At 37.8% G+C, this 13,678-nt stretch overlaps 2 protein-coding genes across 9 annotated transcripts in view; both read left to right on the top strand.

Annotated features, from left to right (window-relative positions):
- The window catches only part of LOC126637487 (uncharacterized), a 124,221-nt gene extending 122,722 nt beyond the window's left edge, over positions 1-1,499 (top strand). For all 8 annotated transcript variants that reach the window (XM_050311052.1, XM_050310935.1, XM_050310991.1 and 5 more), the window contains one exon: positions 1,369-1,499. The gene's annotated coding sequence lies outside the window, so the exon portion shown is untranslated. The remainder of the gene's footprint in view (positions 1-1,368) is intronic.
- The window catches only part of LOC126648077 (uncharacterized), an 80,323-nt gene that overhangs the window by 14,395 nt on the left and 52,250 nt on the right, over positions 1-13,678 (top strand). Inside the window, exons 2-5 of the mRNA XM_050330808.1 lie at positions 1,369-1,587; positions 3,440-3,692; positions 7,438-7,601; positions 12,409-12,568. Coding sequence (XP_050186765.1) covers positions 1,369-1,587; positions 3,440-3,692; positions 7,438-7,601; positions 12,409-12,568 — 796 coding nt within the window. The remainder of the gene's footprint in view (positions 1-1,368; positions 1,588-3,439; positions 3,693-7,437; positions 7,602-12,408; positions 12,569-13,678) is intronic.

Here is a 13,678-nt window from a genome sequence, read left to right as displayed (position 1 = left end):
CTGCAAGAATTTTTAGTGATTTGTACTTGAAACCTTTTAGTCACCCAAAACCTGTGTTGTGTTGTTTTTTTTTTTTTTTTTTTTTTGTGGTGTGTTTCTGACAACTTCTCACCCTCTTCTTAAACCAAGCAGGTAACTAAAGCTTGAGCCTTCTCATGAAAAAAAGAACTGGCTGACAGCATGCCCTCTCCTACACATGCATCCTGCTCAACACTGAGGGTCAGAAGTAATATGATGCCAAGGCTGGTCTCAAAATCCAGACCTGTGGCTGGCAAGTGTGGTGTTTTTATTTCTCTTTCCCATTCAAACCTAGAACAAATGCAGAAACCTTTTAAGTTTCTCTGTTGTTATCCACAGATCTCTTTGTGACGGCTGAAGAAAGAAATGTACACTGCTATTTAAGAAATATGTGTAGACAGGAAAGTGCTTTAAAAGGGTATAAAATACAGAGCAAGTATGTCTGTCGCTTCTTCTCCAGTCACATGCTACACTTTAAAAAGCCAGTATGTTTTCCTTCACAAAAAGATCTTTATGTGTCTGAACTTTCAGAAGGCTTAATCAACATAAATAACAATCTGAGCATGATGACATCATGTTCAGTCCTAGAGTTGTACATCTCAGCTGCTTAGTCGTTTAAATTGGTGGAAATAAGCATAGCAGTTAGAAGTTTCCAAAGGTCAAAGAAGCTACTGTCTTTTCAGCTTTGAATCAGCTGAGATACTCCATTTTCTTGGAAATATAATGCCAAGGCTGCATCTCTGCATCTCCCTCTGCCCCCTTTGAAGCACTACGGTAATTAGTTTGAAGGGCAAATCACACCACACTCAGTAGCAGAATCCTTTTACAGTGCAAGTTCCTTTTTATTTTCTCTTTAATTTGAAACTAAAGAGGAGTTTTAGCCCACATTGTGTACTGAGATATTTGACCGAATGTTCCTACCCAAATGCCAAAAAGCTGTTCATGGGTTTTCAATAAAATTAATACTTTTCAGTACAAATATGACAAGTTCTTTTATCATTTTCTCTAAAGAAAAATAAGGGAAAAAGTGTTCCTCAGAGAGCAATTTGTGAGAAAATGAAAATCAAAATGAAAGGAAAAGACTTTTAAAAACTTAATTTTAAATGTGATTTGTTGTCTTCTTTATGAAAGTGGCAGCATGATTTCTGTAAGGAAGCCACCTCTCACCTGGGCTGACATGGAAAAACTTTTTTTTAATTATTTTACTGTCAGATGCATTGTTCAATCAAAGGTTGTGATTAGAATCTGTACCAAATTACCTTTATAACAGAACTCTACAGTGTTTTAGCAACTGGTATTCCTTTAATGTCTTTACGAATGACTCTTTGCTTTGTTTCCATATATTTCTAGCTGCCATTCTGCTGCTGAAGCGAAACTGTACCGGCAGGTTGTGAGGCATTTCCATTTTGTGGCATACACAGTCTTTTCAGAGCTGGGAGCCTCACACTGGCGCTCCAGGGACTTCTGGCTGCTCACACTGCTAGTAGTTTTGCTTTGGTTCGTGAGACTTTACATGCACTATTTGAGCCAATGGCTCTTCCTTCAGATCATCTCAGTTCCTGTTACAAAGTAAGTCCTGTTACCCTCTTTTCTCAGTCAGAATATTTCTCCAAATAACTTGATTTAAAGCAGTTCCTTTGCGCTATGAAGAGAATCAATGGCCAGGACTCATGCTAAGGGCTCTACATGAAAGCCCAGATAGGAGCCTCTGCAGAGACTAAGAGCAAGGACTGCATCCAGATTCTAGATGATCTGATATGCAAATGTGACCCTAGGTTGTCACATTTGCATATCAGGTGGAGGTGTTAGCAATGTAAACTTTAAACCCAGAACACAATGCGTCATTTGTGTGCCTTGTGTCAATGCCTGCCTCTCTTCTCTCTGAGATACCTAGCAGGTTATGTATCTCCCAGAAGAATCATTTATCATTTTGGATAAAGTATTTCAAAATGCCTAAGAAGTGCACAAAACCAAAGAAGTATTCAAATCATATTTCATATTACTGAAGTGATCTATGAGTAAAATACTTCTAGGAGTTTAACTTTGATATATCAGTTTTACTCTGAGTACTACAATGGGTTGACATATTTTAACTGTATGATACATAGACTTTAACTCAGGAATTAGAGCTCCCTAGAGAGTTGCAGGAAAATCATTGCTTGTCACTACTTGACATGAAAAAAAAAAAAGATGGAAAACAAGTCCACTAGTGATATATACCTGATTCTCTATATGTTGCTGTAGGGTAGAGAATGGAGCAAGAAACTTAAATCGTGCTTAGGAAAGGGGCGATTTCTTCTATAGAAACTTTTTTTTTTTAATTTACTCACTTTAAAGCATCGCACAAGCCTGAATCAGTCACTAGGAGCCAGTATCATGCAACTTTCCAACCTATATCTGCTATGATAGTGGGATTGATCATTGGCTAAAATTTGAACTGAGCAGACTCTGGACAGCACTGGGTACTGTTAAAGTGGTCTTTTAGATCTTAATGCAAAACCAACCATCTCTCACTTCTGTCCTTGCACATCCCATGTGTGCTCAGCCAGCTGGTCTTAAAACTTCTGGGAGGCCAAGCATCGAGAGTCTGTGAAAACAAAGGAAACTCAACAGAAGGAAGCAATGCATGAGAGAGTGGTGGTCATGTTCAAAGCCACTAGTCACAGCTGTCTCAGGCAGTCAACTAGATAAAGGATAATGTTTTCAAGCCAAAATGCCCTGGATCAACATCCCAGTCTGTAGCTGTGTGCCTGAACAACCTAAGACTGAACTGAGCGCTCTCTACTTCTACCAAATGTAGTGGTAACACTCACAAGTCAGAACTAAAGTGAGGATCAAACCACTTTAAGTTTAGCTAGGAGCAAAATTTAAGCCACTTCAACTGGATTGAAATTTTTACCTTAAATACAGCATCTGTGTGTAGCACACAGTGCCATGCAGTTCATGTCTCTTACAGTGCCAGCAAACTTCTCATTGTATGAGCTTTGCAAATCTCACCATCTCATGGTGGCAAGAGGAACATTTCCAACCACTTTAGGCATGCTGATAGCTATGTCTTCCATATCAGATTTTCTGCTTCATGCAATGCCCAAAGGTGCTGCAGTATGCAGAGACAGGTAAGTTTCTGGGGCCTGTGCTCATGACGCCTGGGAGGTAACACCTTAGTATAGCCTTTTCTGCACAGTCTCAAGGGCCTGGAGGTACACCCAGTGAACTGGGAATCAGAGGGGGTCAAAAGACACAGAGGTAGGAGGAGGAGAAAATTTTATTTTTTTGAGTAGCTTCATGTAGTTTTTGGTCAGAGGGTTGTGACACCAATAGGGATGCAACTTTACAATGCAACACGCATGATTCTACTTTTTTTTTTTTTAATAGTCTGTTTAGGAGTGTAGACAAACACTCTCCTTTTGCTTTTTTACAGATTCCAGCTCTTTCCTCACACTGTTGAACTGTGTTACCAGAACTCCTTGCTGCACACCAGTGAAGAGTTGGTCATGGTTATGGTGGGACCCCTAACCTTGAATGCAGGGCTGCTTCTTATGGTCCTGATCAGATGGGGCTGTCAGCAGCTGTTTGACTCATTTCCTTCCTTCTTGTCAAAGTTTATCATAGCTATGGGACTATGGACAGTGCTAGACCCCTTGGCAGTGTTAGTAGTGGATTCATTCCTGGGGGTGAGTCACTTAAAATAACTTGGACACGAGAATTTGACGTAAAAGTTTGTTTTATTCAATGAATCACTGAAAGATATGAAATTCCACCTCCGGCAATGGAACATGAAAGTTAAAAAGAAATTAAATAATAATGTTATACATTACCTTTTTATTAACAAAATTCCCATCTAATGGAGTCACTGTGTTTCTACATAAAATTAAGAGCACTGTACAATCCATATATGGAGATAAGAAAGTAAATCCACTGCTGGAGTGATTGTGTCTGCTTTGAAAAGGATTGCTGTAATTTTGGATGTTAATGGAGATGGGTTAATGAGCAATCCTGATTATTAACACTTCAGATTTTTCTAAGCACTGAAACAGACAAAAGAAAAAAAATGGAGGTTATCGTGCATTTCTCTGAAATGCAATATAGCTAATATAATTTGCTGGCACTCCTACAAAGACTTGTGAGATTGAAAGATAAACATCTCTAAGAAGAGAACTTCATCATATATAAAAACAGGTGAGCAAAGCTCCCAACTCTGTGTATGTGCTGTGTAGCCCAACAGTGCTTTGGTGACTGCCAACTTTTATCACGTCCAAAGTAAATGCCTAGTCTCCCAGAAGATGCAGTTCCAATTTGGCTCTCACTGTATGTGTGATACAGAGTCCTTTTGATGGGTGCAGGATTCTGAGAGCTTTTCGAGGGGTGTGCTATTGCTTGTCTTCTGCCCTTGTTGGTCTTTCAAAGTCATCCCTGTTTCTGTTGTTCACTCTAGATCAGGCAGTAATCCATAGGCTTTGGTGGGGATCAAGTTTTCTCAAATCTCTTGGTTCCTCATCTGCTAATCTGTGCTCTGCAGGTGCTTTTTACTCTTTAAATGCTCTTTCCCCTTGCAATGGTTTTGAAAACTAAAATTCAGCTCTTCAATAAATTTAATTGGAGCTCACTTGGGAGGTTATTACAATAGTTTGAGCATGTGGCAACACATTCTAGTTTTAACTTGGACAGTCTATATTTATTTAGTTAGTTTTAAATTTTATTGATATAAAACATGCACAGAATTGAATTTTAATTATAATTATTTGGATTGAGATATGTTTTTCCTAAGAGAAAAACAGACATTCCTGCAATAACCAGGCCAGAAATATCGAAATGCATTTTTTCCCTTCTAATGCTGGTGTATTCATAAAAACTGGAAGAAAGGCTGAGATCTGCCTTATCTTTCCCACACTTGCATTGAGAAAATTGTTGCCATTGACTTCAGTGGCACTGGGCTTAGTTCTACACAGACAGGATCATTACCAATTTCAAATAGCACTTGGTCAGGAGGAAACACGAGATACAAATAAAGTAACTTGGTTTTTCATTACAATATTAAAAAAGTACACACTCTCCGTACTTCATACTGAAAACTTGGCAGTCTTACCACCAAGATTATCTTTGGTAGAAACTCATTTGTTCAAATATTACACAATATACTGTGTGTATCCTTTCCAAAATGAAACTATATCTCTTACATGTGTTTTCATTATTGCATTTGTAATTTTTTTTTCTCCTGGCATTCTTTCAGCAGCTATTTCAGATTTACTTGCCAATCTATTTTAGATCAAACCTTTTTAAAATATTATGTTGTGGCAATATGAGTTATTTTAGTGCTAGAATGTATTTTAGTATTCTAATTGGCCTTAATACTTATGAAAGATGACAGATAGCCCTGGAGACAAAAGTTTTTGTGTTTACTAAGTAATATTTTTCATTGTCAAGGAAAGGCTAGAGACCAGTTGCGTTGTGGTGTGTGTGTGTGTAAACTAATGGTATAAAATACTGTGTCAAATGTGTGATTTTAGGTTTGATTTAATGTCAGCTTGTAGAAGGATGTTCCAGGGATAAGAAACTCTTATGCAGTTCAAATTCCAGTTCTGCCAGAGCTTTCCTGGGACCCCATTCACTTCATCTGTTTGTAACTTCTAAAAAGCAGACAGTAACACCTCTTTGGCCACATGTCATTGTAAAAACCAGTAGACACTGCAAAAGGTTCACATGACCATCCCTCAATAGTATGATAAGTACTTGAGAAAGATGTTGACAAATGCTATTTTAACAATTTGAACTGAAGACACTTTTCTTGGATCATGCTTTTGAGGATAAGAGAAGGTACACAGATTGACAGAATATCTTTGTTAGAAAAAAAGGATAGAACAGTTCTCCCATGCCATCTTTGCCTTACCAGATAGAACTGCTTCAATAAGAGAGAAATTTGCTGCTATGAAGGAATGTCAGGATGTGACTGCTGTGCAGAGGATTTTTCTTGGTTGACAGTTTCTTATGGTATTTGGGTTTTGTGGTTGTTTTTTGGTTTTGTTTCTGTTTGTGTATGTTTGTGTTTTGCTTGTTTGTTTGGGTTTTTGTTTTTCCCCCAGAATAGAAGATATAACTGGGAGATAGAACAGAACCAGAGTATTTTAATAGTTTTGTAACAAATATTGGAGCCCCTGGTGGTCTAGTGGTAAAGGCGCCGCGCTATCACCCCCGAGACCCGGGTTCGATTCCCGGTCAGGGCCACTCCCGGGCAGGTGGGGCTCGTTAGCCCTTAAAGGCAACCCACCTACGTCCTAAGGACCTCACTGCCACTGTCCAAGCTCACTTGGCCCCGGCAGATGAACCTTAGGATTAAAGGGTAGGCTCAGTTCCGTGCACGCTGTGTCTCACCTAAAAAATCCAATGCGCAGGCTGGAAGGTGTAAAGACCTTCCCTGGATCTTCGCTCGCGAAGACTGGCCATTACAACAAATATGGACAGTTCTGAATTAGTGACTAGTCTTTATATGTCATTACTGGTGTCCTGGGACCTTTAATTTCCATTACAGAAATCTAGCAGTGTTGCAAAAGATGAAGAGAGAACAGAAATGTCCTCAAGAATCTCAGTTCTTCTATAGCTCATCACTGGACTTGTAGTTGTTGTTCCTTTGCTGTGCGTGTCACTGCATGTATAGGAGGCAACCAAAAATGAGAAGAAAGTTTTGACATTTCCTAAGAATTAATTCAGCCAAGTTGCTCAGAAAGGTGCAGGTTTCTTGAAGCCTAAAGGTCACAGACTCTCTCTCTGAATGATGAACACTGGATGTTTTCGTGGTTCAGTTTCACATCCTTGCAAAATGTGTCAACATGATCTAGTATGGGTGTAGCTGTCACCATGTCACTTTAAAAAGGAAAAAGTGAAGAGAGGAATTTATTTTAGCTTTGGGTAGAAGAAGATCCATGATATGTATTTAAATTCTTCTAAATTGATCCAGCAGAGGGCAATAATATGTCAATACAGTTGCTAGTTTTTAAGAACTAGATATGGGGGGGTGGGAAAAGAAAAAAAAGGAAAATAATAGATTTCTCGAGAAGAAAACAAATTATTCAATATTATGCCTACTTGGTCATAGAAATAAGGCAAATTTCAGCCTTATTCTCTTTCCACTTTTCCTGAAATACAATAACAGAGTTCACTTTGAGTATTTTCACTGTGACATGGGTTTTGTTGAATAAATCACCTCTATAGGGTAGATTTTAATTGTACTAAAATCAGCTAGAAAATAGTTTATTTCACATCTCATGGTTAATTTCAAATTCTGTATAGGAGACTCCTAAGTTTCAGACTGTGTTCCCTGCAAAATACACTTAAATTCTTCTTATAAAGAAATTCAGGTTCTTTTGTCTCTATGGTCTAATCAGGTTTGAAATTTTCTTACATTGTTTTCTTTCTCTGTGGCAGCGATTTGGGAACAGTGTAGACAAACCCATTGCTGATGCTGCAAAGCTCTCCTGGGTCTTTCTAAGAGCTGAAGAGTCAGGGGTTCCTGGTGCCTTAATCACTGTGATGCTCTATACAATCCTGTTCATGATCTCATCGACAGTATTGTACCTGTATTTTTTAAGGTACGTCTCTTTATCTTATTATTCCCTTAGGAGCTTAGGCTCATGCCCCTTCTCCTGTTAGATAAAATAAGGTGACATCAGAAAAGACGTGTCAGTGTCACACATCCAGAGTCCAGAATTGCAGATAACCAAGGAGGGGTTAGCTTCTGCTTAACTTTTAATGCACTGGGATTTGCTGGGCACAGCAAGGCAGAGATGGAGCCATTTACTTCCTCACCAGGAGCACAACTGATATCATGATTTTTCATAGAGTCTAGGAGCCTCTGTTTCTTTGGCTTCAGGCAATGGTGTCTGTGTCAAGGGCATAAGCTGTAAAGTGTGTGTACCTTTTATTTAGGTACTTTGGAAGATGTTGTGTTTAGTGTTATAAGCAGGGATTTTGTGAGAAAGAGGAAAAATTTCAGAAAGCTACATATGACATGAAGAGCAAAATCTCTGAGTGGCTCATCTATAATGTGGTATGAGTTTTGTACTGGCCCTCTATTCATCCAAGGATGAATGCTGGCAAGCACCAATAAAAAGCCATATGCAAAGGCAAGATGCAGGTGGATGTAAGAATAGAAAAGCCCAGCATACTCCCTCCATATGACAGAATCATCCCTCAGTCACCCTTTCACAAACTCTGCAGAAGGCAGGAAAAGATAAATGGCCATCTAAATTTTTGCAAAGTATTTCAAAGCTTCTGCATTCCTGGAAGCTGTACACAACTCCAATATACTGGTAGTCTAGTTAATTAGTTTTTGAGACGTTAATGCCTTCTTAATCATTGACTTAATAGTTTTGAATAGCTTCATAAGTTTTAGCTTCTGTCGTTTATTACTCAGGAAAATTAATTTAAATTAAAACATTTGTAAGGCAGGTTTTTATGAGAATATTACCAACATCTTCATTGTCTGGGGAACAGGTGCAAGATCATCAAAGGTATCTTTCCTTCTGGATCAATTTTCCCATAATGTTTTCCAATAAAGGGGTGGGAGAATAATGTTACTAAGGGAAAAAAAAGTTGTCTTAGCACAATACATTTTAAAAATGATTCATTGCAAAATACAAAAGCAAAGGGAAAATAACAAAATATGTTACAGTGCATAAAGTCTTTGAAGTTTTTCCTTGATAACAAAAAGAGAAATTTTGAATACTGGAGTCTGTGCAGAGTAAAATTATACTATGAGCTTCTGCAATTGGATCAACTTTCTCTTCCTTGTATGTCTAAAGCCCAATGGAGTGGGAACCTTGGATGTAGCTAGGACTCTTGAGCAGCACAATGTGAGTCCAACAGTGACAGCATTAAAACCTTTTAAAACGTTTTTAAGGAAAACATCTCTGTAATTCATAATACTGTTTCCTGAATATTGATATAATAGCATTTGTTGCCAAGAGAAAATAGTGTTATAACCAAGGCAGTAGCAACCTTTTGTGGGAATATTTCTCAGGTGTTATACCTCAAATACATTCAAATCTAATGTTGCTCAGTTCAGAAAATATGTTTTTAAACATATATCCACCTTATTTTTCCCTTATAAGGTAAACCAATATAAATATTGAGGGATATCTTCTGTCTTAAGACCCTAACCCACAGGGAAGTTGAATGGAGAAGTTGGTGACATTTTTTAGAATTACTCAGCAATTTGCCATTAAACTGAAGTGTTTGACAGTGTGTAAAAAAAAAGATAAGAATGCTGAACCCACAAGACCATGAAAGGAAGCTGGGGAAGTGTTTGTTTCTGCCACAGCTAAAAAGCTTCATGGAAGCACTGATGGACAAGCAGGAAGCTAATGAAATCATGGACAGGGGATAAGCAGCAGTAGACATCTATTTGCATCTTTATAAACCAAAATACCTCAAAAAGGCTGGCTCCCCTTGGGTGTCTTGGGAGTCTGTAGTACATCTAGCATGGAGAGATATTCTAATTACTTTTTGGAAAAATGAAGTGGCACTGGTTGCAATTCCTTCAGTTTAATTCCTCTAGACATTAGAAACAGACAGGAATTTGTTGGTGAAATGTTTTCTGTACTGTGAGAAAATGCAGACCCCTCTCAACTAAAAGTGTCTGCTGGAAAGTGTCTGAATTTCCTGGTATTGAAACATTATGCAGGAAAAAGCTTCAAAAATCTACATTTTTCAGTGTTAACAGCAAAACCGTTTTTGTATTTTTTAACAGTGGTTTTCCAAAAAAGGATGAGAAAAGGCTCAAGAGAAGATGTAATAAATTATTTTAAACCACTAAAACTATCTTTCAATTTTTGGTTTTTGTAATTCTTTGAGAAGCCCATTTTTTTAACTGACTCTGGATAGTAAATCATTTCAATGTTTTCTCTTCTTTCTGAAAGACAAATAAATGGACTTGTAGGGTATTATACTGATTCTCATATGTCTAGAAACATAATCTGACTTATGTTTTTTTATTGTATTAGCAATAGAGACAACTACTTTTATATTTATAACAACATGTTAAGGTACAAGAAGTGTTTTATTATTTTCATGTTGAAGAAAAGAAATTAAAGCAGGTAATAAGAGCAGGCTAAGTCCTTTTGGACAAAAGGAAATAAGTTGGAAGACAGCCTTCATGATTCTTAATTAATTCAAAGTTAATTATATTGTTTATAACCATGTACTTAAAATCTTCATATAGAAAATGTTTATGGCAGCAAATAGACAGTAATTTAACTGCATTAAATTTTGCCTAATTTGAAATAAGAATGTTATATTAAGTGAGCTTAAATAAAGGGCAAGGTCCTTCTCTTGTTTAACAAGATAAGTGACAAGCCATTTAAATTGCTGACCTGGAATTTCGAATACTAACACCATGGAATAATATTGCTTCAACGTGAGCAGAAGGTCAGAAAGCTCATCAGCTTGACTGCTAGTTTTTCAACTAAGTACAAGATAATTCTAAATTATGAGTCAGTTCTTGCAAAAATGTATCTATTGTATCAAAAGTTCATCTGAGATATATCCAGAGATTAGGAGAAAAGCTTTTCTTTGAAGACACTGTGGAATTTGGGAAATTACTCAGTGAAGGATATTAGTTATTTATAAAAAATAATTTCTACTGTAGCATGGTTTAAGTTACTCTAGTACCCTACTTTACCTTAGCACTGATTTGCATTTCACACTTTGGAGTATTTTCTATTATTTCTTGTAGCCAGTTTATTTATATTCCCAGGACTAACTATCTCTTGATTAGGTCTTCTTCCAGCTGCTCTCCCCTTTTCATAAGAGAATCCCAGAGTGACATCTTTGAAACTACAGCAAATTTAAGGCTGCAGCTTCAAAAAAGAATGTTTCAAAAAAAGAAGGGTGGGGAAAAAAGTCAGAGAACACCTTTGCAGCAAAGCATGAGATGTAAATTCCTAATCTGATGTTGAGCCAGGCTGCCAGATTTTGGTATCAGAATAGCTACTCTTTCACAGAAACTCTTGGATATAGAGTTTGGTACACATTCCGCTTTAAAGGGAGTGCTAAAGCTCCTCTTGAGATCAAGATGAAAAACTGTCTTGTGGTGCATCTCCTTATTTCTGTTCCAAACTAAATCTCAGTTGTGGGCAAAAGTGTACTAAGCAGCTTATTGAGTGTGTTTCTCTGCACTTACTGTGAGCCCTGTAATGTGATGTAGAACTGGTGTAAATGTGAAGTTCATTCTGATTTACTTAAACAACCCTCTGCCTCTCCCATGTGCACACATTGTTCAGCACATGCAGGCCAATACAAGACCCAAGGATAATGACCAGTCACAAGAACAGTCACAAGTGTGAAGGATGAGAGTACAGAAGGTAAAAGGAGTTATGCCTGTGCTCTGCCTCCCACCTACCAAGCAATGAAGGAATTGTACAGCCTCACTGAAAACCAGGCATTTTGTTGTAGAGCCAAACAGCAATCTATGCACTTCACGTAACTACCCAACCAGTCTCTGAGAAGGACAAAAAGGTTGAAATTGGCATCAAGCAATGCTGAATTGTAATAGAGTATTAGCTTGGAAGAGGGTACAAAAGGAAAGATTCCATCCAATATCCTAAACTGAGATTCCAAATTTTCTGATTCTTATTTTCTGAACCCCTGTTTTGGAATAAAAGTAGAATGAAAAAGAGATGAATTGAAGAAGTTTGATTTTAATCCAATAGCAATTTTTTTAAGTTTTTAAGTTCATCTTAGTCTAAAAATGTGACACCAGACTTTTTCAAAAGCCTCACAATATTTCTTGGTTTCACCTACATTAAGAAATACCACACAGCAAGTCTTTCTTGTGGTAGGAAGTTTTACTGTGTAGTGCTTAGTCAATTCCTTAACACAACACAGAAATGTCATAGAAAAACAAAGCCAGCAAATGAAATGAACTTTTCTAACATCAAGCGAAGTTTAGACTGTGTAGACTCCAGGCTTAGGTTTGAAAATAATGGTGAGTTGTTCCTTTCTCTATGACATGGTTTTCCCATTATTGAACCTTGGCACACCAAGACTTCCATTTATGCCTAACTATGGTACTGGAATAGTTACCCAGCCCAATGCTAAGGACAAAGGAAAGGAGGATCAGGATCTTTTTGGGAAGTAAAAATTTTTTAATAATTAAAATAAATTTCTGCTACATTTATGTGATTTGATTCAGGTACTGTAAATCCTACAGAGGGTTGGGGAGGGCTGTATGTTGGAGAACTTGTTGGAAAGAAGCTTCTTATTCATGGGTGGAGAGCATAGTCATGAAGGTAAAATCAAGATTTAGAAGTCCACAAAAGGACAACTTTTGTAGGATGCTTTATTTGTGTGTGAAGAGTCCTTTCAAAAATGAACCCGTTGTGTCATTTCTATCCTTAGGCTACATAGCGAAGGTTGGCTGTTGGATGTATTTCGACGTATTCATGGTGAGGAAGGCACATTCTTTGTTCCACTGGACTTCGAGATTTCCAGTCAGGAGCTGAGCTACATTATAAAGAGGGCTGAGCAGTGGAGAGGAATCAATGGTGAAAGACGGATGGTGAGTGGTGAACAGAGTCTGCAAAAGGAGTCTGTAATCCAAATTAATGCTTTGTATTTCTGGGCGTTACCAAAGAGGACATAGATATTAGAAAGTTATTCTTAGGATGCTTCACTGAAGAGAGAAGTTAAGCCTGTTCAGGAGAAATTTGTGAAGTTGCATGTGCATTACCTGAACATCATAAGGGGTTACAATCTACTTAGTAACCAAAGGTTTAGAGGCATCACTGGTGTAAAAAATGATCTGTGTCTCTACTAGTTCTTGAATGGGTCATAAAGACCTACTACTTGTTTAAATGTCAGTATCGTCCCAGATAATTTCTCTGCCAGCTCAGCAAACTGGTGAGTTCCATGAACAAGTAGAATTCACTCTTTAAAAAGGTGTAGGTGGAGCTGCCCTGAGGAGGGTGTGTCTTTGGTCAGTCAGAAATGATAGCTGTGCTCTGCTCTCTGGCTCTTTCCTTCCAGGATTGCCCAGAGGAGTGGGGTAAGTTGGAAATGTGCAGGGGAAGGTTCTCCACTTTGGTTATCAAAAGTAACTTCTATTTCTTTTCCAGTCATCCACTAGTGTCTAGTCTCTCAAATATACACTTTAAACTGTGATGTATAGGAGATTAATCTGTGTTTACAAAGTGTCCAGCAGTGGAGGTGTCATCCACAGATGAGGCTTCTGGTCATAATTGCTTTGAGAGGATTGAAAATACAAGAAATAACATGGTCAGCAGTCTGTGAGGCACACTGTCTTCCTTCTGTGAGGGACTTCTTCTTCCTTGCTTTCTAGCTTTGCGTCAGTGTTATTAATTCCCATGGGACTATTTCATAAACCAGCTTTTGGTTAATTGTTAAAAGTGCTCATCGATTTGATTTATACATCTATGAATACCTGTGAATACAATGCTTTGTTTGGTAACTCTGCTGCTTCAATGTAAAAATGAACAGATTCCATATAGGAAGGAAATTAGTCCTCTTAAGTACGTATGAGTTGTTTTGTTTTTCCTTTCTAATCCACTGGGACAAGTACTTCAGATTAGGGTCTTGCAGGTTTCTCAAGTCTCTATAGCTACCTCTGAAAGATCAGCATTATAGAAATATACAGCCTCAGTTGTCACTG

This window comes from Myiozetetes cayanensis, unplaced genomic scaffold (genome assembly GCF_022539395.1).
Source record: "Myiozetetes cayanensis isolate MyiCay16 unplaced genomic scaffold, myiCay2020 scf1, whole genome shotgun sequence".
Lineage (NCBI taxonomy): Eukaryota > Metazoa > Chordata > Aves > Passeriformes > Tyrannidae > Myiozetetes > Myiozetetes cayanensis.
The sequence above is the reverse complement of the archived record's forward strand: the minus strand, read 5'-3'. Positions and strand labels throughout refer to the sequence as shown.